Source organism: Caenorhabditis elegans, chromosome V (assembly GCF_000002985.6).
Source record: "Caenorhabditis elegans chromosome V".
Classification (NCBI taxonomy): Eukaryota; Metazoa; Nematoda; class Chromadorea; order Rhabditida; family Rhabditidae; genus Caenorhabditis; species Caenorhabditis elegans.
The window spans coordinates 2,580,220-2,604,272 of record NC_003283.11 but is presented as its reverse complement, the minus strand read 5'-3'; the positions used below and the strand labels follow the sequence as shown (position 1 = coordinate 2,604,272).

Genomic DNA, 24,053 nt, shown 5'->3' with positions numbered 1-24,053 from the left:
TTAGACGAAAAAACATTTATTTTCCGAAAAAATTAGTGTATGCGCCTTTAAATTCGGGTTACTGTAGACGAGAAACTTTTAGTTATAGGTTATTTTTCTATTTCTTTTTTATGATTTATGCTTAACATTGTTTAATTTTGTGTTTTAAACAAGTTTTAAACTTTTTTAGCAATATTACTACGGTCAACTTAAAGGAACATACGACTATTTCTTTATTTTTCGAAAAGCGCGGCGAGACCCATCCATTGCGATTTAATCGTTTTCTCATGTTTTTTTCGGTCTCAATCACCTCAAAACATATCCAAAAAAAAAGAAGAAGAAATAAAAGTTTATGGAACGAAGCAGCAAAAAAAAATAAAACGACGGGGCGACCGCGACATCCCTAAACAGGGTTAACGAAGCGATAAGTGACTTTTGAGAACAATGCTTGTTTTTTGTTCTTCTTCCTTTAGCTTTTTTTGTCTTACCCCGTTGCACCAAGTTCCGGGGGCACCAAAAATTGACGAAAAAACACATTTTTTAAAAATTCCAGGTTGCAAACGCGCCCCATTGAGAAAACCAGTTCAAACTTGGGAAGGAGGGTTAATATAACAATGAAACCACGAAAATATGATAGAAAATGAAAAATATTTATTGCAAAATATTTATTTTCGATTTCCTTCCTTTTTTTCCGAAACCGGAAACACTAGCGGCAAGTAATATCAAATGACAAAATCAAATGTTGTGGGTGGTTTGGATGGAAATTCAAAAGGAAATTCTTTGCTCTTTTGAACAAGAATACGATGTAAAAGATGTAAAAAAAAATCTTCAAGTCAAGAAAAATGAAGAAAAAAGCAAAAAAAAATTGAAAAAGGCAGCACTTCACCCCCTCCCAACTTGTCAAACGAGCATTTTCTCATTTTGCTCTTCGAGTGGGCGGAGTATAGACGTTTAACTTTTTAAATAAACGTTCAAAAAGCAATTTAACATCCATTCCCGTGTTTTAGCTGATGTTTTTATGTGCTTTTTGAGCTCCGTTCGATTTTCCCAATTTGAATGCCCGCGCATTTCGCATGGCCGTGGACGAGGAAGTGCGGGGGCCGAAGCGGACAATTTTCTCGGTCAAATTCATTTTTCGAAGGTTTTTAATCAATTTCCGCGATTTTTCAGGCTATTTTCTCATGAATTTCCTTAGAATTTTTATATTTTTAAATTCCTCGAATTTTTTAGACCATGTCGACAAAAAACCGCGATCGATTAGTCGTCACAGAAGACTCGGACGACGATAATGAGAGGGAAGAGATGTCATCAGGTATTTTATCGATTTTTCCTCGCTTTAAACACTTATTTTTGAACTGAATTCGTGTATTTTGAGTTTAAAAATAAATAAAAAAAACGTTAATCTGAGCAATTTGAAAGAAAAATCAATAATTTCAGGCGGAGAAAGCGGAGAAGAAGGCCCTTCCTCTGTAGATGGTGGAGCCGGCGACGCCGACGAGACAGTTGCCTTCCCAGCCATTGAGAGGGTGAGAAAACGAAAAAAAAACCCCCGGTTTTTCGTCAAATTAAATTAAAAATTGCGATTTTCAGAGAAAGAAGAAGGTGATCAAGAAGCTGACAAAGAAGGAGCAAAGTCTGAAGAAGAGTGTCAAGGAATACCGGATTAAGTTGGCTCTGGTCAAGCCGGATATCACCACCGACCGGGAGAAGGAACGAAATTTGAGAAGAGTCGCTACAAAGTAGGAAATTGATATTTTTTCGCGGTCAAAAGTCAATTTTCCCATTTTTGCAGAGGAGTCGTCCAGCTCTTCAACGCCGTCTCCGATCGTCAGAAGACAATGTCCGACGCGGTGAAGGAGAAGATGACGGCTCGCGAGAGACGAGAAGCTCGTCAACGATTCGACGGCAAGAACTTTGATTCGGACAGATTCGCGGATTCGGGATATGTTGGGGCGAAGAAAGAAGTGAAGGGAGAGGATGACGACGGAGAGGATCAGATGGATATTGGAGAGGAACAAATCGATACCGGGAATTATAGCGATGAGGATTAACTTTTTTTAAATTTTTTTGTTATCAAATTTTCTTTTTTTTTGTTTTGTTCTGTTCTGTTGTTGTTTTATTCATTAAAAACCCTTCATTTTATCCATTTTATTCATTTTTGCAACAAAAAAAAATTATCTTGGCGCCGGGCAGGTCACCAATCCAGCATTCACGCAGGCTGGATTCACTGCCTTCGATCCGGCGACATCCACGTTACAAATGTAGACACCGGCGTTCCAGTCACAGCAGTTGCGGTAGACGGCCGCCTGGCAGTTGAAGTCCTTTTGTTGGGCACTGGAAATTTTGGTGCGAATTTTAGGAAAGAAATTTGCAGGAATTCGAAATCGGCCTTATTTTTTGTAGGCTTTTCGTATTTTTGGCGAAAAATACACAGAAGAGCGAAAGTTTTGATTTTTTTTCTAGAAAAATAGACAGAAAAACTAACATATTCGCTTTTTTCACTCCATTTTTGTCGAAAAAAAAAATTATAATTTCACAGGATTTCGACGTGTCTCCTTAAAGGCATACATATTTATTCGATTGGGTCTCGACGCGCTAAAAAGTTTATGACGGCTAACTCGACTAATTGGTACAAAATTCGGCTAACGGATAATTCGGCTAATATTAACCGAGTTAGCCGAATCAGCCGATCGGCTAATTCGGCTAATTCGGCTATTATCCGCACACCCCTGTTCTAGAGGCGAGGTATCAAAAAGCCTTCAACTACAACCATGTTAAGTTCGAAGCAATAAACGTTTTCATAGTTGTAGGCATCTTTTCATCTTTGTCCAGAACTGAGATATTGTTGAGCACAGATCTAGCATATTTTGGTTGTCTTGGAGCTCACATCTCCGCAGCCACTAAAGATAACTAGAAAGTACCCACTAACAAAATGTTTTTCATATTGTTGCCAACAACTTTTCAACTGTCTACATTTTATTAATTCAAACACCAACAGAGTTATAAGTCTTAGAAAGTAAGACGTCTATATGCTCAGTCAACTCTAATTTGGTTAATTGTTTAGCTAAAAATGCAATATGAATGCCCAAACTTGTAAGAACTACCAAAATTGTGTTTTCTATAAAGTTAAACACTTTTTGAAAAAATTCCAAAACAATTTTTTTTTCAATTTTTTTCAAACATAAGAGAGGAAATTTTAGAGCTGAAGATTCAGATCATAAAGGAGGATCCTTGTGATCCTTTGGAGCTGAAGATTCAGTTCATAAGGGGGGACCCTTATGATGTTTTGGAGTCTTATCAGTGTTTTTAGAATTTGAAAAAAACCGGAACTTTTTTGAGATTTTATTTTTTAAAAATTAAAAAAAAATTGTTTGTTAAAAATTGTCTTTAAAAATTAGCAAATACAGTGTGAAACTATCACTTTCCGTATAAAAATATTTGGAAGAAAGAAAAAACTAAATTTGAATGCGCGCGCAGAAGATGTTCAACAGAGCGCGTTTGCTTTTCGAGCCTTTCGCGCGCATTAATTTGAAGTCTGTGACGCAAACACCGCGACGCACTTTTGCATGCACAATCTTGAAAAAGTTGGCGGCAATGTAGAAAAAATGCGCTGTGGAGACGCAGTCGATAAAGTAATAATTTCGACATTTAAACCTAAGCAGCCTTTGCAATATAAAAAATAAGTGTATGCGATTTTTTGGCTCGTTTTTTTCATAATTTTTAGAATTTTTAATTTAGAATATAAAAAATTTTTAAGCCCATTCCTAGTATTTTCACATTTGTTGCAAAAAAGATCCTCTGAATTTCTGATTACTCGGATTTCATCTGATATGTGTGTGGCATTACAAAACATCTGTTCACTTTGAGCAAACTGCTCCTTGAAACAAGACAGATTTTGAAACATTTTAATTAAATTTCCAAAAATGGAAACAGTGTCGACCAAAAATATATGTGTGTTCAGTCTTCCTAGGATAGCCTTCCTCATTTTGTTTATTTTTGTATGAAATTTGAGACAACATCAAATAGCACAAAATACAGTTACCGTATTTCCTATATTAGACTTGCCGCGGAAATACAGTTATTTTATGAGTAGTTTTCATAAATAGCGAAAAATAAAAATTAATGATACTTATTTCAAACTTCAAAAAATTAAAATAATCGATGAATTTTTCTTCTTTTTTTTTGATTTTTGAAAAAAGTGCTTGAAAAATGTTATATTCCGATATTTATGAAAACCACTCATAAAAGTGACTGTATTTTGTGCTATTTGATGTTGTCTTTGAGATAAAAAGAAGCAAAATGAGGCAAGTTATACAAGGAAGACTGAAAACGCATATACTTTCGGCCGACACTGTACGTAAAATACATACAGGGTGGGCCAAAAGTATGGTAACACATGAAGCGCTCTTTTACATGAGCTTTTTGCGCGACTGCCACGTCATACGTACATTCTTTTATCGAATACTGATAGCTGAATAAATTTCCTTCAATTTGACTCAAAATTTGTAATGTTTCCCAATAAGGTGCGATCTTTATCACCTCGACAATTTGGCGAACCCTTTCGAAAAAACGGTAATTTGGCACGCGGCACTTCCCACACAAATACACCTCCTACGCACGCCAATAATTTTCAGATGTATGATTTTTATGTTAAATTTAAAGTTAAAGAAGTGAAGAAGCGTTTTTAATTGTTTTTGTAGCATATAAAAATTTTCTGTGTCGACACTGGCGCCTAGCAAGAACCTTTGAATATTTCATGAATTCAACTTTGCGAAATTTACTCAGTTTTTTTGGTTTCGCAAGGCGTAACGACCCACAAAATCATCCGAGCTCAATTTTTTTTAAAATTCTGGAAAGTCAGGTCAAAACGTCTCGAAAAATACTAAAATGAATTTTTCTGCATACTGCTACTCGCCGCTCACATCCATCTTTCTGGCGACTACGCCATTCAAGACTTAACCTACTGCCGCAGTCCATGACAGAAATACCGTGATAGAAATTATTTGGATTTTTGTTTTTAAAGAATCTCTAGACCAAGCGCATTCTTTGAACTATAAAAACTTGTAAGACACTTGATGGATTCCTCGAGAAAAATGTAGAAATCCCGCAGAATGCCGACTTGCGTGCCATAAAGGTCGTGATCTCAAAAGTTCTGAAGGCCTGCAGCGATGCGGATGGGAATATTTTGAAAATTCAAAACGTTCATCTGGTCAGTATTTTATAGAGAACAAAACTTGTACAAATTGATGTAATAACTCTCTCCACTAGTAAAGTTATAGAGCTGCAAACGTGTTACCATACGTTTGGCCCACCCTGTACATATGGATAAAATCAAGAACAATTATATTCCAGTGCACTTCAATATGGACAACAACTCTAATGTCGAATTTTTGACTGAAGAATTGGAAGACTTAGAGATTAAGACCAATTGGGTTGGTATCATTTTCCATTCCTGAATAAGACAGGAAACAATATAATGTTTTAGATCAATGAATGGTATCAACATATTGCGGTAGTTAAGACAAACAACGAACGCGATGCTGACGAGACGTTGAACTACGAAATGAAGGTATTGTGGTTTTTGAATACTTCAAAATAACTAACATTGAGAAAATTGATAATATTTTCCTACAACTACAACGAATAACAATTCAATTGTATATATTTTGAGGATCCTCACGATCACAATGTTGATAACAATGACAACCCGGAAATCAGGCAACCAACTGAAATCGGTAGGTCATTCTTTATTTAGATTTGTAAAAACTTTAGGCCGCTTCGATCTTGTTCCATTTTGAATTTTTCTAGATCCACGTCCGCCTTCATATACTGTAAATGAAAACCACCCGGATCCAATGTATCAACGTGAGTTACCTGAAACTATTGCCACTTTTGAAAGTGTAGTCTTCATTTAGAGCCAGAAACATCCCGAGGGAATTGGAATGAACAATTGGATGATTTATTTTTAGCGGAATATAGGGAACAAACTCATCTGTCTCAGCACCGCCTACCTGACATTGCAGGTTTGTTGAGGGGAACCTCCGATTTAAAATAAAAAAAGAGCTGATTCAGACTATTTTCCATCAAGTCGCGAACCAAATTCAACAGGAAATGGGCACTATAATGATGGTAAGTCAATTGTCATGAATTGAAAAAAACATAATATACAGTAGTGGCCACAAGTAAATGAAGTTTAAAACAAATGTTTAAAGTTTTTAACTTTGGTGACGATGGTTTTACTGGGGATTCCATATGGGCGCCGGTCAGGCGCCTTCGCGAGTTTATGCGTCATTTTTTCTTCTATTTCAGATGGAAATGCAAGACAATCTACACCTCAATTTAATCAAGCTGAAATTGCGCCGATTTCCGTTCCTTTGTATCACGCCCACAATAGCCAAATTGGACATTTTGAAATGACGCTGCCGGTTTTTCAGGAACATCAAGTAATGATTCATTGTCAAGCTAACCAACCTTTCAGTGAGTCGAATTCCAATTTTCACAGGCACAAAAAAACAAAAATAAAAATTATGGAATTCCGGAAATGTTTTGATAGATTTGGATTCTAGATTTTTTAAAAATATTATTGGTACGTTTGTGAGCCAGGAAAGTAAATTTAAGCCGCGCTAAAGAGGTTTTTGTGTCGAATTCCAATTTTCACAGGTATATACAGGCACAAAAAACAAAAATAAAAATTATTAGAGTTGAACTCATTCTGTGAAAAGTAAAAAAAAAACATAATTAACTTAAAGGTGGAGTAGCGCCAGTGGGGATTTTGTCTAAATGCACTTACATATAACGACCCAAAACAACCGAATATCATAATAAAATACTCCAAAAATTTTAGTTTTTTTTATAATTTCCGGTCAAAGTTTTTGGCAAATTGCCACAATTTTGAAAAATACGAGCTCTTGAGGAAGTTTAAAGAAATGCCGCATGTTTCGACCCCTACAATGTAAATAATTTGAACTAAATTAAAACATAAAAAATGTAGAAATTTTTTTTTTGGTCGACTTCCAGTGGCAAAAACTGAGTAATTGCCACTTTTTGACAGTAAATAAAAAAAATTCCAACATTTTTTTGAAAAGTTTTGTTACTGTATTCAGTTATTTTGGAACCAACGGAGTGGTTTTTAACAATTTCCCCACTGGCGCTACTCCACCTTTAAAATTTCAAATCTGCCAACCCACTCTCCGAACCCTGTGTACAGAAGAACTACGAAGAACAACATTCCGAATATTGGCAGAATAAAGAAGAATGTTGCTCAAAAGTTTTCAGAACCGAGACACAGAATTAAGAAAACCGAATTGCTGATGTTGGTAAGTATTTCAATCTGGAATTTTTTTGGTATTGCCAAAAATTCAAACATCAGACCGAACAAGAAAAGAAGGATCGAATTAAAAAACAAAACCAAAGGAACACTGCCAATTACGAATTAAAGAAGAAAACGGCACTTGAGAAATCGCGTTATGAACTTCCAAGGCTTCAATCACGACTTGATGAAGTCAAACGTCGAACACGAGAAATAGAAAATCAAGTTTCGGATGTTTACCGCATTATATCTCAAAGTTATAATACGAGTTATTTATACGGGAGTTTTGAGGACTTTATTGGAACACTCCAACAAGAAAAAGCTAGGCGAATAAATGAAATCACGGAGGAAAACAAGGAGAATATTGAACATCTACAAAAAGTAAGATTTTTTTTGATAGAAACTAGTTTCTATGTTTTTTTTATTTGGTTATATATTCGTTTCTATTTCAGATGTCTACAACCGCTGAGAAACTATTGAATGATTTGAAAAATAATAAAGCACCAAATGATGAAAAAGGAAAAATGACGATAAAAGGAACAAAGGGATCAAGAAAAACTCGCGCGAAGCAAAGTGCTGAGTCGAAGACATTAGCATACAAGATAAGACTAGGAGAAGTCGAAATCGAAAAGTTTCAAGCAATATCGGAAACATTGGAGCAGATTGCAAAGAATGTCGCTCAGTTCGTATTGGAAAATGGCATTCCAGCTAATTATTTCTATGAGAGACCATTGCACACTGTAAGGTTCTAACCTTCCTTACATCTCTCGCCCTTACCCAAACCCCCCAGTGATAGAATAGGAGTAGTGTAGACAGGAATAAACTCTTTTGATTTGCAGGAAGATCGGTCAGATGTCAGTCACGCATTGGATCCTACTTGTTCCTTGTTACCAGCCCGTCGGCACATCTTCGGATCCAACCGTGCACAAGAGCAGAACGCTATCGCAGCGTCAATTCCGCAATAATCGAGTTATTCCGCTCCTCTCCATTTATTTCATGCCCACAAGTCTCCCCACTACAGTAGCCCTGTGTGTGTGTGTGCGCGCGCGCCGCGGGTCACACACTTGTTTACGTCTTCTGGATCTTTCTGTGGCGGCGTCGGCGACTCCGCCTTCCCACCGCAGAGGGGTATATAAGGCGGCATTTCTATCACTCGAGATCTTCTTTTACTTTCCTGTATCCCCCTTCTACCTGTCCCTCCTGTTATTCTTTCTTCTGTCACCCACTCTGTTGGGGTTTTAATTAATATAATAAATGTATTCTTTAGCACATAAGTGTTCTGTTGTAGTATGGGATGCAACAACTCATTTATCATCATGATAATTCGGAGGAACACGCTTAAAACCTTTCCTACACACAGTTCGAACCACCATAACTGAATTTTTTACAAGATGAGCACTTTCCAAATGGTTTTTCAAAATTCAATACCACGCATATGTACATATGTATATATTATGCATATATCATTATTATTGCTATTTGTTTATTTAAAATAATCTCTATCGTGAGAATAAAGTATAAATGAAACCTTATCATAAGATCACATAGGAAAAACATTAGTTCACACAAGAGCGTAAGAATATATACAGTTGTCGAAATAATTACCATATGGGGGCAAATAGCTCACAATCAGTCGGTAGTGGTGGCCGCGAGCAATCTGGAGGTCACGAGTTCAAGTCCGGCCTCAGCCTATAGGTCTCTATTGGGAGATAAAGCAATCCACGACTGGCTTATCGGCCACAGTCTCCGGCTAGAACGTGACTCGGTGGGATCACCACCAGGCAGTGTTTGAGCCAAGAAAGAAGTGAAGGGAGAGGATGATGACGTTGATCAGATGGATATTGGAGAGGAACTAATCGATACTGGAAATTATAGCGACGAGGATTAATTTTTTGTTTTTTGTTGTTGTTGTTTTATTCATTAAATTTCATTTATTTTATTCATTTTTGCAACAAAAAAAAAATTCAAAAAATTATCTTGGCGCTGGGCAGGTCACCAATCCAGCATTCACACACGCTGGATTCACTGCCTTCGACCCGGCGACATCCACGTTACAAATGTAGACACCGGCGTTCCAGTCACAGCAGTTGCGGTAGACGGCCGCCTGACAGTTGAAGTCCTTTTGTTGGGCACTGGAAATTTTGGTGCGAATTTTAGGAAAAAATTGCAAAAATTCGAAATCGGCCTTATTTTTTGTAGATTTTTCGCGAACATATTTCGTATTTTTGGCAAAAAATACACGGAAAAACGAAACTGTTTTCGTTTTTTTAGTTTTTTTGGAGAAAAAACACAGAAAAACGAAAGTTCTCGCTTTCTCAAAAAAAAAACGACAATATTATAATTTGACAAGATTTCGACATTCCTTCAAAAAAATATCAAGTTGTTTTTGAATTTTTGCGGGGAACTTGTTTTATATGAAATTGTATGGAAAACTGATTTTAATCAATTTAAACAGAGAAATATCAGAGAAAAACTACTATAAACTTTTGCGTGTCGAGACCCATCTAAATTAATACGTGCTCCTTTAAGGAGGCAGTGTGGAATCTTGCGAAATTACAATATTTTTCACTTTTTTTCGAAAAAAGGGGGAAAAAGTTGCTAAACGATTTAGCTAACTGAAAAAAAAACTTTTAAAAATTTAAATTTTACCGGGTTTCGAAAAAAATTTCATTTTTACAAAAAAGATAATTTTTTTGCTTTTTTCTCAGACGGAAAGTTTTTTTTTAAATAGCTCTGTTTTCCCACTCACGCGCAAGGATCCATTCCATTCTTCATGTCGATTGCCGCCTGAGCATCACATTGATCGATATTCGGCTGATAACGATCACGGCAGAAAGCCATACAGTAGAACTCGGTCATGGTCACTGAAAAAAATTTCAGAGAAAATGTTTCTCCAAAAATCATTACAATTATATCCGACTCCACACTGGTACTCTGTCACGGCCAAGTCGATCCAGTAGTCGGTGGCCTCGGTGGTGTTGGCGGCGTTCATTTGCATGTAGGCGTTTGGTCCCATGCAGGAGTACGGAGCCAAACAGTTGCTCAACGCGTTCCCGAGTCTGGAAATTTTCGAATTTTATTTTAAAATCTGGAAAAAAAGCTGCAACGTAGCGCACAAAAGTTCGGTGGCCGCAGAGTGGGAAAGCTCGGCCACGGTTTGAAAATTAAGACAGTGTATTTCGAAACCGGCAAAAATAATTGAAAATGTTTGAATTTCCTAACGAGACCTAACCTTTAGGGGCGGATCTTTTTTAATTGGCATTGGAGCGCAATTACACCTGTGGCTAGGAAATAATGGACTAATGGGTTGAAAATTGTCCTTATTTTTTGTCGTGGAAGAGAAGATAAGAACGAAAATAGAAAACTAGGACAGACTGTTTTTTTGTCGATTTATGACATTTTTAAACAGTCAAGTTGTGAAATTTTGCGCCATGGTCTTGACACGACAATTTTTGTTAATTGCTAAAAGGTGTGCGCCTTTAAAGAGTACTGTAGTTTAGAGGTGGGCGGCAAACGATTTTTCCGGCAAATCGGCAAACCGGCGAATTGCCGATTTGTCAAATTAGCCGGAAAAACGGCAAATTTTTGCCTAAAAATGTGGCCCAAAATTTTGATCAAAACTTTAGGCCGTAAAATCAGGCCTAAAACTTGACATAAATTGTCTCAAAATTGGATTAAATATATGGCCTGAAATTTCGGCCCAAGTTTTGGACTAAAAATTTGGCCTAAAATTTCAAACTAAAATTTTTATTTGGAAATAAAATTTGGGTTAAAATTTTGTGGCCTAAAATTTTGACACCTGATTCCTTCTGCCATGATAATTAGGTAATGGGCAAAAAAGGTTAAAAAAGGAACAGTTTCAAGTGTTTCCGTCTTATTGAAAAAATCCCTCCAATCACTTCCGGCAAATTGATATCCGGCAAACTGCAAATCGGCAAATTGCCGGAATTGAAAATTACCGGCAATTCAGCAATCCGGCAAACTGCCGATTTGCCAAATTTGTCGACAAAAAAAATTTGCCGAAAAAATATCGAAAAAAATCTCGCACCACCAAAAGTTTCAAATTACAGCACCATTTAAAGGAGCACACCTTTTTGCAGTTAACTCAAATTTTTCGTGGCGAGACCAAGAAATTCAAAATTAATAAAAACTCACTGGCACACATAAGGCTGAATATGAAGGCCATCGGCATCCAAAAGGTCTCTTCTGGCAAAGTGGAAGGACCAATATTCAGGAACAGTAGTTGTCATACTGATGTTGTAACCGGCCATATATGTCACATAGCATTGTGTAATAGCTGCATAATCTTGCGTAGTGCACTGATCGGTGAACTGAGCGGAAGTAGCTGAGACGAGGGCGGCGAGTAGGCAGAAGCTGAGAAAACGAGACATTTTCAAGAAACTAACGATTTTTCAGAAAATTCGATTTCTCTTTTATACTGCAACTTTCCTTTTTCTTTTTGAAAATGAATACCGCCCCACGTACGTTATCAGTTCATGATGATAATGGTGACGAGCAGCGGGAAAAGCGTGTCGTTTGCTCGCGATTCTTGCTCTTTTTTGATTGTCTGGAAATAAAATTTTGGCCGCTTTTGGACGAAAAGGAGTACATTATAGCGGAGGAGAGGAGTAAATTGTAGTCAAGGCGATATCTCCGAATTCGACAATTTGCAGGGAGGGTTCCCGAAGGGGATCCGAGTCGCAACATACAATCACGGGGTTCTGGCCTTCCTCACTGAATTTTCGCGCGCCATTGACAATCGCCTGCCGGACAACGCGTGGAAAAGTTTCGTGTACTCCACACGGACAAATACATCAGTTTTACAACTAAAAACGAGCCGCGACGCGCTGTAAATCTACACATAATCTCTCCTACCCAAAATGGCCTAGTTCGGCAAACTCTTCCATTTCAATTTATAAGAGGGAAGCCAGAATTCCGTGTACAATAAGACAAGCACACTGAACATGAAGACTTCGTTCAACATCAACCGATAGTATAGTAGAACCAAATTTCTTTTTTGCTATTGGACCGAAAAAAGATCTGAAAATAATATTTTATTTAAAATTTAAGATAGTATATGGTAAAAAATATTATGAATACAAGTAAAATTATAAGAAAACATTGGGGAAAATGGGGAATGGGGAAAATGGGAAGCACAGGTTTAAAAAAGAACCTTTTGAATTAGAAAGCAATATTGTACAGATAAATTAGATGGATATACGGAGACTAAGTGTCATGTCCGGCATGTGAGCAGCATCCGAGCACGTCCACTGATCCACTGTCGTGGAATTGTACCTGCAAAAGTGAAATTACATAACCGTTTGTTTTTTGCGTAGCTAATTGTTTTTTCCTTGAAATTGTTTAGGAACGAGAAAAACCGAACGTTGTATTATATAAAATTAAAATTTCATGAATTTTTACCTTTCCCGATGCACAATATTGGTCGAGCTTCTTTGATTTCTTGAACTGACGGTTATCTCCATTTGTGACCAGCGCACAGTTGTAGTGAATTTCTTTGCTGGATGAGGAGCGCTTGATGAATTTAGTTCCGGAATTTTCCCTCTTCTCCTCGAACCAATTCTGAAATTAGATTTTATTTCAATGAATGGATATTTGAATGAAATACCTCGTATTCGTACTTGGATCCCAAACGCTTCCTTTCAGTCAAGGAAGTTCGGTTTAGATCTGCATGCTCCCAGTGACAATGCAATATGAAGTGGTTCATCGAATCGAGTAAATCCAAACATTCCGGGGATCTCATATTTTTCGCTCGATAAAATCCTGGGAATGTAAATGAAGACGTTCCCATTTCAGAAATGTCCATTCCATGATGCTCCACATTGAGCTTGATCCCTTGACTTTCGTTGATTGTGGCTTCAGTAGGAAGTCGAGTTATTTGTTGAATTTGGCACTCCAGTCGTGTACTATTCGCATGTGGTAGTAGATTTGCTTCTTTGCACAGTTGAAATTACACGACAAGCATTCAACGATCATCCTGTAATATGTTCAGCTAAAAAAGAGCTTTTTCCAGAAATTTTTTGTTGAAAACTTTTTTAAAAGTCTTATTACGAAATTCGGTAGTTTGGGCTCTTTTTGTTAGAAAAAAGCTAAGTCTCAGATTTCGGTACTCCACCTTTAATTGACGGAATTCGAGAAAAAACAGTTAAATTTTGCCAGGTCTCCAAAAGGTGGTTTTTTTGTCTTTTTAAAGTTAAATCGGGCAATACGATGCATTTTCTGTCACTTAAAGCAGACAACGACAAAAATTTGACTCTACTCTCCCTTTAATATTCTAATTTTTTTCAACTCACCTTTTCTCCACATTCACATAATTCTCATTGTCTTGCTCATCCACAGTCGTATTTTCGTCAAAATCATCGTCTCCCTCCTCGAACCCATTCACCTTTTTTCCCATATTGTCTTCTTCTCCTTCTGAATCTTCTACATCGTCTTCTTCTTTCGTCTGGTCATCATCTCCCACATCATAAAACTCTTCATCAACAACGGTTTCACCTTCCTCATCACCAGGTTTGAGAGTGACAAGCGCAATTGCCTTCTCAACAGCTCTTTTTATACTTCCTGTCGTGTGCATCTCGGCGGGAGTGATTACCCTGAAAATTTAAAAATTCGTTTTGTGGTTGAGAACTGAGTCTGGAAATTAAATGTTAAACACTATTTGAATGAAAAACGATGTTTTAAAATAATTTTTCGGCTTGAATTATGAAAGTGAGAGTATGTAGAACATATATTATTAGAATACTAATAGGCGGGAACAAGAGAGAAATATGAGGCAAAAGACAAAGTAGGAAAAAAGACAAAGTAGGAAAAAAAAAGGGGTAAACTGTCACTGAAGCCAGCAGAAAAGTCAAGGCATGAGCTAATCATTGCCTTGGATAGGGGAAATATACGCGGGGAATCAAAGGAAAGTAAAATACAAATATACGCGGGGAGATCAACAAAGGTAGATCAAAACTAAATTTGTGGGTAGATCAAATGATGATAATGGTAGATCAAAATTAAATTTATATGACGGAATCGAAGCCCTAATTTTCGGAATCAGATTTTATCAAAAACAGAAAATTTGTTAGGGTGTTTAATTCCGAAAATGCAAAACTGTCGATGTTCGTTATTAGTAGTGGTAGGTCCAACGTTACAGTCACATGCCGACTGTGAGACACAGGTGAAAAGAGAGTTTATATATGAGAGAGTGCGCGACGATAAAAGATATGCAAAGGGGACATTTGTTTGTGTGAAAACATCGAGGGACCATCCAAGGATATAGACATGTGCAGAGACAATGCAGAGATGAGAGAGCGCTTTATACAAAATTCTAGAAACTTTGAAAATATTTTATACCCGTAGATGTTTGTAGAATTTTCCAAATTTGTTTAAAATTTTAAAAATGCATCAAAATTTCTGTAGAACTATCAAAAAGTGCTTTAAAAATTCTGCCAATTTGAAAAATTTCATTTTCAGAGTGTTCGAAAAACTATTGGGGAAACTATTGGAATTCAAACTTTAACTCAATTTTATGTTGTTTCACTTGAATTTTTTGGAACAAAATCAATATTTTGAGCCATTTTTTGTCCAATTTGGGGTGTGTACGGCAAATTTCAAAATCCATTTTCTGAAATTTGCTGTGCCCTGGAAGTTCGAAAAAATTTGCCGCAAGCCCCTGGTTTGGAAACAATTTGAATTTTTCGTAAAAATGTGATTCTGACTATTCTTTTTTCACTTTCTGAACTTTTCCAATTATACAATCAGATAGATCAAAACGCCAAACAGTCAACCTTGATTCCTTTGTTGATTCCAAAACCGAATCGGCATATCACCAAACTACACACAAAGGCAATTATCTAGACAAAAAGAAATAATGATTTTTGCTTAATTATTCCTAGAGAAATTCTGTATGTTTCATTAAAATGCAATAATTTTGTGGGAGATTTTTTTATAACAAAAACCTTATTTTCCTTCTGAAAATTTTGAATCTAAAGTACACCCATTACCAAGAAACATTGTTTCTAATTTGTAGCCTACAAGAATTCGTTCAGAAGTTTTGTTCAAATAAAAAAAACCAATCGGATAGATACAACTTATTTTACTTTTGCAGTAGAAAGTCGTTCAAACTGAATTGAAAATATTTTTCTGGCGCTTTTAATTTTTGTTTCAAACTTTGCAAATTTTTAATGTAGTTTTTTAATGTAGTATAATGTTTAGAAAAATTTTTTTTTTGACTTATATGGAAATCTAGTTATACATCAGTATTTAAATTTTAAATTTAGCGCCCACCAATCGGCGACCGTGTAATTTGCTGATTGGTCTACGCCAGCTCTTTTTTCAAAACTTTATTGTTATAAAGTTGCAAACTGCAAATTTTCGGTTGTGGCGAGCGTCAGCTCGCTACTGACGCTATTTAGGCTTAGTTAGGCTTAGGCTAAGACTTAGTCTTAGACATATTCTTAGGTTAGGCGAGGACCGAAATCCCCAATCATTTTCTAAAACAAAATAATTTTTTTGGCAATATAATTGATTTGATAAGCTCCTATAAAAGTTGATAAATATTTTTAAAAAAATCTGAAACACTAGGCTTAAAAAATTTTTAATTTTTTTCGATCAGAATAAAATTATCTGAAAGATATCAGTTCTACACTTTCCTAGCTCAAAATGCTAGAAACTCAATATTCAGTTCCTTGTTTCAAATAATTTCAAAAAAAAAAATGTTGCAATATCTGGTCTCTCTCTCCGCCGTCCCTCCATGCATCTCTCATTCATCATCGATCCCGTAAAAGGCGTGAAACGCGTGCAAGATGTCGTCGTGTTTCTGATAATGATCACAATGAGAGACTGGATCCTCCCGTCTTTTTTTTCAACCGAAAAACATCAGGCGCCCACTTGTTATGCAATCTTGTTTCTCTTGCCATCTTTAATGAAAAGAAAATATATCCATTTTTATCTTCTCACTCATATCCGACGGATTCTTGTATTTTTATGCAATCACTTGTTATTTTTTTTTGCTGTTCCTGGAGTTTTGCGCTCGAAAATATTAAAGCGTTAAAACTAGTTTTTTTTGTGCAAAAATATCTAATTTTGAAAATTTTCAAAAACTTATAATAATAAAATTGTTCGGCTTTTTTCGATCGTTGAAAGGAAAAAATTATTAATACAACGAATATGTTACTAAAATTTGAAATTATTTTATATGCACCCGAAAAATGGTAAGAAAATCAGTCTCATAGTTTTAGAAGTCAGCCAAAAAAAATTATTATATGAATTTTAGGTACTTATGGGTTTCGTTCCCCCAGTATGTTTTCCATAGTTTTTAATAGAGACGTGAACTTTTTTTTCATTCTCAGGCTTAGGAAGATGGTTTCCTAAGCCTGAAAATGAAAACAGTATTAAAATAAACTTTCACGTGTGGATTAAAATTAAAAATCCAGTATTAAATAATTGAATGAACATTTTGGGGGGAACGAAACCCATAAGTACCGAATTTTATAAATTTTGAAGTGTGTACTTATTTTTTAAAATTCAAGTTGTCTTTGCCATATTCCAATTTAATTTGACATTTTCATTGCATATTGTAAGCATTTTTCGAAATTCAAATTAGGGGTGGACTGCAATTGTGTTCGGCAAATTTTTTTCTCGACAAATTCGGCAAATCAGCAAATCACCGGTTTGCCAATTTGCCGGAAATTTTTGTTTTCGGCAAATTGCCGGTTTGCCGATTTGCCGAAAATTCTCGTTTTTGGCAAATTGCCAATATGCCGGTTTGCCGAATATTAATTTGCCGGAAGTTTTTAAAGGGTTTTTTATAAGGCGGAAACATTTAAAACTGTGCCGTTTAAAATTTTTTTCCCCGTTTTCTTTAGATATTTTCATTGAATTTTCTTTAAAAAATTTCCAAAAAAAAAGTGCAAAACCACAATTTTCCGCATTTTCTGGCAATTGCAGTTTTTCCGGCAAATTCGGCAAATTTTTTGCCGGTTTGCCGATTTCCGTTTTGCCGATGATTCAAATGTTAAAATAATTATTTTTTCAAATAGAATTTTTTTGGGCGATTTCCAAAATTATGATGGCACCTACCACTTTTTATGACTCCTTAAAAACTTTTTCAAAAAATTTTTTGAAAAGTTTTACTATTATATTTGGTCATTTTGGCAATTTTCTAAGTAGTTTTTGGAATCCGATTTCCTTTTTCTAAACTCCACAGCAAAGTATATCAGGAGAACAGTATCAAATTAACTTCCACACACACAGACTCACAAAACAAAACAAAAAGTCCAAAGTGACATTGTGATAAACCCATCAACGAAAACATTCTCCTTCTGTCTACCGTCTTTTTTGTTTCATTTTTACGGAAATTTCTGTTTTCTTTTTTTCTCTCTCTTCAAAAAATTGAAAAATCCCCAGGTGAACCTCCCTCTTCTCATTTTAGTTCCTTTTTGTTTTTTAAATACGGGCTGTTTACTTTGTTAGAATTTGTTTTTATCCAGTTTAAATTTTTCAGAAATTAGATTTTTTAGACCGAAATTAGTCCTTTTTGTAATTAGATGTTCTGAAAATTTCTCAAAAAATTATTATTGCGGTTAAAAGTTTTGGAAAAACGGTTTTGGCCTAGGCTTAGGCTTAGGCTTAGGCATAGGCTTAGGTTTAGGCCTAGGATCAAGCTTGGCGTCAGTGGCGAGCGTCAGCCAGCTACTGACGCTATTTAGGCTTAGGATTTTCCAGTTTTTTGATTTTTGATTAGGCTCAGGCTTAGGCTTAGGCTTAGGCTCCGGCTTAGGCTTAGCCCTAGGTTTAGGCTTTGGCTCAGCTTTAATTAATCAACTTCTAGATGAAGACAAAAAAATTCCTGCTATTTTCGGAAGTTTTTTTGATTTTCCGATTTCCTTCATTGTAGCGCATTTATCATTAAAAAACAAAAAATCACCAAAAATTTTCAAACTATTTTGTCATCGTTACACTTCGTTCTAGTCCCATTCTTTTCCAAAAGTATTTTCACACCTTCTTATCACCTTATCTGATCTTTGAAAAAATCAAAATTCCGGGCTTCAATGTAGCGCTTATCAATTCCAGGGGAGCAACAAAAAATGATAACCGACTTTTTATTGGCGTTTTCAATTTTGGCAGTCTCCACCACTCTTGGCGTGTCAAATCTCAACAAACAGTGCAGGGATCTGTTGCAGTGCTCAATTCAGAAGAAATGTGTGAATGTAAGTATAGGGCGCAGCCGGCAAAATCCAGGACCTCTCGCACGGTAGAACAGGATCTAGAAACATTTGATGTGCAACTGCTGCAACCGTAAAAATTTCGCTTTGTTCTGTGGAGCGTCTTTGCATCCCCTGGAAGCTGAACCACCATGTTTGATTTCCCGAATTGGCGGGAATTTAAAATTCTGAAAAATGTGACGTCAAACTTATTTCAGCGCACATTGTAGATCAATCTAAAAACTAGAGACTTGTATAATTATAGCTTGAAAGAATTAAACAAGATTATCAAACACTTTTTAATTTTTTTTTAATTCCCGCAAATTCGGGAGATCAAACATGGTGGTTCAGCTTCCAGAGGGATGCAAACGCGCTCCACAGAGCAAATCGAAATTTTTAAAAAATTGAAATTTTGGTTGTTAGGCCCATGCTTGGTAATTTGGAGCATGTCTATGCAAAATTTTGTGAAAACACGGTTCCCGGTCTCGACACGAATTTGTGTTACATACAAAAATGTATGCGCCTTTAAAGATTACTGTAATTTAAAATTCTCATTGAGGTGGAATTTTTATTAGTTTTCTTGCAAATTTGGTTTTGTTTAAAATTTTTGTTTAAAAAACAATGAAATGGCTTTTATAAAAATTGATAACTTTCAAAATTCAAGAAAATTTCTTAACAACAAAATTTTTAATCTACAGTACTATACTCTTTAAAGGCGCACACCTCTTTGGGTTTATCAACAATTTGTCGCGTCGAAACCCGGGACTGTATCTTTGGCGCAAGAAATTGTAAAACTTTGAGTCTACCTAATTAAGCAATACCTAACTTAACTTTTTGTTTTCTACGTTCTGCTATGATTCATTCGGTTTTTTTTCTCGGAAATTGATTTTTCAAAAATCATGGCAAAACAATTTCACAAATCTATTACCAATTGGGCGAATAACCACTCGGAAACTGTTCAAGATCACGAGATTAGTCAAATTCAAACTAAAAAATAAGGAAATCATTTTTATGTTTCCCAGTAGATATAACTAGTTTGAAAAACTTCAAGCTACGAACTACAAACTACAAACTACAAACTACAAACCACATAAACAATTATGCATCATTTACTATATATAAAGTAGAGTTTCCTTCCGTCCAATGTAGGCTATGCCAACACGCAAAATTACTCACTTTGAAAGTTTTCATTTTCAAAAAAATCAAATTAATTTCAAAATTTCAATGTTATTTTCAAGGGGTATTTGAAATTTATTCCAGCCAGTTGGATGCGCCGGAGGCGCGGTCAGCGTCTGGTATTACATATATTGATTTTTGGGTGTTCCCAATTAGCAAACTTTCAGCTGCCCGTTCTCTCGAAGCTAGTCGATGGCAAGAACATCTCTGCGGAAATGTACGACGATATTGATAAGGTATCAATCATCAAGTCTTCATTATCGCTGAACACACCCAAAACCCCTATTTTTTTCTGTTGCAGTATACGGACTATGGTTGCATTTTTACCACTGGTTGCCAGGACGAGTGTAACGATTGCCCGTTGTGTTTGACGTCCAAACTGCAAATCGTCGACATTTTGTCGGGAGAGAAATCGTCGGCTGGTCAGTTTTTTGGGTGGACCGAATTTGATTTTTTGATTGGAAGTTAGCTTTGCGGCCGACAATTCAAAGGGTGATGAAAATTCAAATTTTCTGAGAACCAACTTTGAAGGGAAATTCAAATTTTCTGAGAACCAACTTTGAAGGAAAATACAAATTTTCTAAGAAAAAAAATTGTTTCGATTAAAATGTTCTGAGAAAATTTTTTTGGCGGAAATTTAATTTTTATTGAGAACATATTTTGGTGGGAAATTCAAATTTTTGGAGAAAAATATTCGGTGAAAGTTCAATTTTTTAAAGAACATATTTTGTCGGGAAATTCAAATTTTCTGACAAAATTTTTTGGCGGGAAATTCAAGTTTTCTGAGAATTTTTTTTTGCGGGAAGTTTAAATTTTCTAGAAAAAAGTTGTTGGAAGGAAATTCAAATTTTTTGAGAAATGTTGTGGCAAGAAGTTCAAAATTTCTGAAAAATACATTTTGGCAGGAAATTCAAATTTTGTGGAAAAAAATTTTGGCAGGAAATTAAAATTTTCTGAGAAAAAAAAAGTTTGGCGGGAAATTCAATTTTTTATGAGAAAATATTTTGGTGGGAAACTCAAATTTTTCTGAGAAAACTTTTCATATTCTTTTTAGGAATTAATTACATGTATTAAAAAAGCTCAAAACCCTGAACCTATGCAAAAAATTCTCCAAAAATGTTGAAATTTGCCGAAAACTTGCCTGAAAATTAAAAAAAAATCTAAAATTTTTTATAGTGCAATTAAGATCTTTGGCCATGTAAGACTAAAATGTACTAAAATTAAAAAAATTCCAGAATGTCCCACTCTGATGGACTGTGCCTTAAAATGTGTTGCCGAATCGAATCAAGACATTTTCCAAATCAATAAGTGCCTACGACAGGACTGTGCTTTCCACTGTTTCGATGGCTCTTGCCCAAAGTGCTCAGGGTTCATTACAAGGTAATTTGGACAAAAAAATCTCAAAAACTATATTAAGTAGCGGCCGACACCTCGCGGCTGCACATTTTATAGAAATCGACACCGGGGAGGTGTCGGCCGCTACCCAATCGCAATACTTGTACTTTTCAGAGTGTTCAACCAAATGTGCGCGGCCGGAAACTTCCGCCAGAAAATCAAGGGCTACTCAGGACCGTGCTACGAGATGTTCCACGAAATTGTGCGCGCCAAGTTTGCCGACCGGTTCGAGAAGAATGGAAAAACACGAGGACACAGTGGATAGAGTTATTTTGATTTATTGTTGATTTACATAATTTTCCAATTGTACATATATTTTTTGAGAAAAAAAATTCAAAGCAAGTTAACAGAAATCTCATCGTTGAACAACAGCTTCTTAGCCTCCAGCGCAGATTGAACGGACCGCCCGATTTGTTTCCATTGATTCTCAAAAAGTGGCTGACTTGCAGTTGCAGTTACGGTCATTGATTGAACAAACGGCTGAGCACTGACCCCAGCAGCGGCACGTTCTCGCGGTAGAGCACGTTTAAAGCGCTGAAAATGTATAGAGTTTATTGGATTTTCAGATGAAATCAGCTTACAATGTCTTCCTCGGATTTAGTAGTGGTTGCCACAGTGGTTGGAGCTAAGGTCTGAAAAATTCGAGGGAGGATTGTGGCGGGTTACTGTAGTGGTACGGTAGGGATACTACAACTATTTTGGAAATTTAGAGAAATTTCTGGAGTTTTCTTGATAAAAAACTTTTTTTTTAATTTTGGAAAGCCTCACAAACTTCTAAAAACTAGGGAAGTTTCCGGAAATAATTGTCGCGAATTTGGCAACAGAATATTATAATAAAGCATTTCAAAAAATTTTAGATTTTCCATTAATTTATGTGTTTCCCTCTTATAAAAATCCATCTAAACACTTCCGGCAAATTGATATCAGGCAAATGGCAAATCGGTAATTTGCCGGAAATAAATTTTTTTTTGGCAAATTGCCAAATTTTTGAGCAATTTTTTTTCGTATGTTTCGTCCCCTAAAATTGCTCAACACAAATAATTAAATTAAATTAAAGTATAAAAATCGGTGGAAAAAACTTTTTTGGTCGACTCCAAAAGCGGCAAAAACTGAGAAATTGCCACTTTTTGACAGTAAATAAAAAATTATTTAAAAATTTTCTTGATAAGTTTTACTATGATATTTAGTTATTTCGGCACCATTTCGGCACGTTTTAAAATTTATTTCCGGCAAATTACCGATTTGCCATTTGCCTGATATCAATTTGCCGGAAGTGTTTAGATGGATTTTTATAAGAGGGAAACACATAAGATATTTAGTTATTTCGGCACCATTTCGGCACGTTTTTAACAATTTGCCAACTGTCGCCTAATGCTGCCAGGGTAGGCAGGTGCGGTTTCATAAGCTGAAGCCTGCCTCAAACCTGGTGACCTTAAGCCGGTCTCTCGCCTCATTTTCGCACTATGGCGAGAAGTCAGCGGCTTGGTGTTTATACTACGCTATACGAAAAATGGTTTTTTTTCAACGCGGCCGATACTATTCGGGTTCCGCGCCGTATTATACAGAAGGCGCGGCTTGCTGCGCAAGGCAGACGCAGCAGGCATTTTGACACCTACATGAAAGCCTATTTTCCTTACCTGTGTCGTGGCTCCAGAAACCGGCGCTACCGTACTTCCACCTCCAATTGAACATTTATAGACAATTGTTCCAGAAATTGCGATACTTGTTCCGTCGGTAAAACACACTTCTCCGTCGGCAATTTGCACTTTTTGGGGGACAAATGTAAAGTTGACGGTTGGAGGTGTTGAGAGGTAAAGCTGGTTGACAGTTAGAGCTTTTGATATCTGAAAAACGGTATTTTCTTTAAAATAATTCCTCTTGTAAAACCGATAACTCACAGCCAAGTCCAAGTCCGTTTTCACCTTTTGACTTGCTTGCTCAACAGTTAAAGATTGCCCGGGAAACAGGTCAGCTTCATTTGGAGGGTACGTATAGGCAAGTGGTGCAAAAAATGAAATACCAAACTCCGAAGTGGCAGATGATGAACCTGAATATGTCAAATTTTGAATTTACTGGGAATCAAAAATTGCTGCGGCCGACACCTTTCGGGAACAATTTTAAAAAATTTACAAAACCCGCAAGGTGTCGGCCGCATGAATTATGACTACCTTGCACTTAAAAAACACCTAATATTTTCCAAAAACAAACCTGAAATATCAGATCCGCATGACCAAACGAGTGCGGGATGCTGAAGCTGGAGAAGAAATCCGACGAGAAATTGCATTTTTTTGGAATTCATTTTTTTCTGTGAAAACGCAGCAATATTCACAAGCATTTATACTCAACTTCCCGGCATATCAAATAGTTGTAAAATAATAAAATGCGTTATTTATCTTGCAAATTTTGCTTTTTTTTTGGTCAAATGTTTGGCAGAGGAACACACCTTTGAGACATTTTTACTCTGACGTCACAAATATTTATCTTTCTAGCAAGGTATATTCTATAGAAGCCTTGGAATGTATTTTTGATGAAATTATTGATGAATTTAATACGTTTTAGTGAGGTGAGGAATGGGGCCAGGTACACGTTGTCATAAATTTTTTCCAAAATTGCAAAAAAGTGTATTAAAAAACAGATTTCGCTTGCCGATTTGCCAAAAAAAACAAGGAATGCCGAAATTGCCGAAACTTAAAAATCAACAAATTGCCAAAATTGCGAGAAAAAAAAAATCAAAACTTGAAATTGCCAAAATTGCCGAAATTGCTGATTTCTGATAAATTCAAGAAATCAGCAATTGTCGAAAGCTGAAAAAAATTAGGTAATTTCCGAAGTGTCTCGAAGGTACTTTTCCGATTTCTGCCCCCCCCCCCCCCCCAAAAATGTTTTTCAATTTTTTAATTTAATTTAATTCACACGTGAATGTTTATTTCAATAGTATTTCAATTTTTAGGCTTACTATAAGCCTGAAATTACAAAAAAAGTTCACG

General features: G+C 36.0%; 5 protein-coding genes and 2 pseudogenes across 9 annotated transcripts; 3 read left to right on the top strand and 4 right to left on the bottom strand.

The window, feature by feature from the left end:
* Nucleotides 1-1,209: 1,209 nt before the first annotated feature.
* F53E10.6 (RRP15-like protein) lies at nucleotides 1,210-2,120 on the top strand. Its single transcript, NM_071312.4, has 4 exons — nucleotides 1,210-1,291; nucleotides 1,417-1,505; nucleotides 1,570-1,718; nucleotides 1,772-2,120. Exons 1-4 carry the CDS (start codon nucleotides 1,213-1,215, stop codon nucleotides 2,028-2,030), a joined length of 576 nt encoding a protein of 191 aa, NP_503713.1. The 5' UTR covers nucleotides 1,210-1,212; the 3' UTR covers nucleotides 2,031-2,120.
* A 33-nt stretch (nucleotides 2,121-2,153) lies between these two features.
* F53E10.8 lies at nucleotides 2,154-2,314 on the bottom strand (annotated as a pseudogene). The gene has a single exon. A coding segment is annotated over exon 1 (161 nt).
* A 3,028-nt stretch (nucleotides 2,315-5,342) lies between these two features.
* F53E10.5 (BZIP domain-containing protein) lies at nucleotides 5,343-8,253 on the top strand (the record flags this gene model as incomplete). The annotated part of the gene is made up of 11 exons (NM_071311.2): nucleotides 5,343-5,411; nucleotides 5,465-5,548; nucleotides 5,651-5,714; nucleotides 5,788-5,844; nucleotides 5,895-6,002; nucleotides 6,052-6,108; nucleotides 6,289-6,456; nucleotides 7,255-7,295; nucleotides 7,349-7,669; nucleotides 7,741-8,028; nucleotides 8,128-8,253. The coding sequence occupies 11 exons, from the start codon at nucleotides 5,343-5,345 to the stop codon at nucleotides 8,251-8,253; spliced, it is 1,383 nt and encodes a 460-aa protein (NP_503712.2).
* Nucleotides 8,254-9,210: 957 nt separating this feature from the next.
* Nucleotides 9,211-11,682, bottom strand: irg-3 (Infection Response Gene; the record flags this gene model as incomplete). Of its 3 annotated transcripts, none has more annotated exons than NM_071310.6 (4): nucleotides 9,211-9,420; nucleotides 10,038-10,152; nucleotides 10,196-10,347; nucleotides 11,444-11,682. In NM_071310.6, 4 exons carry the CDS (start codon nucleotides 11,677-11,679, stop codon nucleotides 9,261-9,263), a joined length of 663 nt encoding a protein of 220 aa, NP_503711.1. The 3 variants fall into 3 exon arrangements, with proteins under 3 accessions (NP_503711.1, NP_001303734.1, NP_001303735.1); NM_001316805.3 differs by having other exon boundaries at nucleotides 9,261-9,420; nucleotides 11,444-11,559; NM_001316806.3 differs by lacking the exon at nucleotides 11,444-11,682 and having other exon boundaries at nucleotides 9,261-9,420; nucleotides 10,196-10,304.
* Nucleotides 11,683-12,514: 832 nt separating this feature from the next.
* C29G2.2 lies at nucleotides 12,515-13,880 on the bottom strand (annotated as a pseudogene). Its single transcript has 4 exons — nucleotides 13,600-13,880; nucleotides 12,915-13,283; nucleotides 12,710-12,868; nucleotides 12,515-12,583 (listed from the first exon to the last, which is right to left on the bottom strand). Coding segments are annotated over exons 1-4 (878 nt in total).
* Nucleotides 13,881-18,364: 4,484 nt separating this feature from the next.
* On the top strand, nucleotides 18,365-21,406 carry C29G2.6 (dct-5 family protein). The gene is made up of 5 exons (NM_071307.9): nucleotides 18,365-18,501; nucleotides 19,839-19,907; nucleotides 19,973-20,093; nucleotides 20,907-21,051; nucleotides 21,181-21,406. Exons 1-5 carry the CDS (start codon nucleotides 18,379-18,381, stop codon nucleotides 21,329-21,331), a joined length of 609 nt encoding a protein of 202 aa, NP_503708.1. The 5' UTR covers nucleotides 18,365-18,378; the 3' UTR covers nucleotides 21,332-21,406.
* Nucleotides 21,329-23,375, bottom strand: C29G2.3 (DUF5683 domain-containing protein). The gene is made up of 5 exons (NM_071306.7): nucleotides 23,275-23,375; nucleotides 22,965-23,113; nucleotides 22,704-22,910; nucleotides 21,648-21,698; nucleotides 21,329-21,600 (listed from the first exon to the last, which is right to left on the bottom strand). Exons 1-5 carry the CDS (start codon nucleotides 23,363-23,365, stop codon nucleotides 21,400-21,402), a joined length of 699 nt encoding a protein of 232 aa, NP_503707.2. The 5' UTR covers nucleotides 23,366-23,375; the 3' UTR covers nucleotides 21,329-21,399.
* Nucleotides 23,376-24,053: the final 678 nt, after the last annotated feature.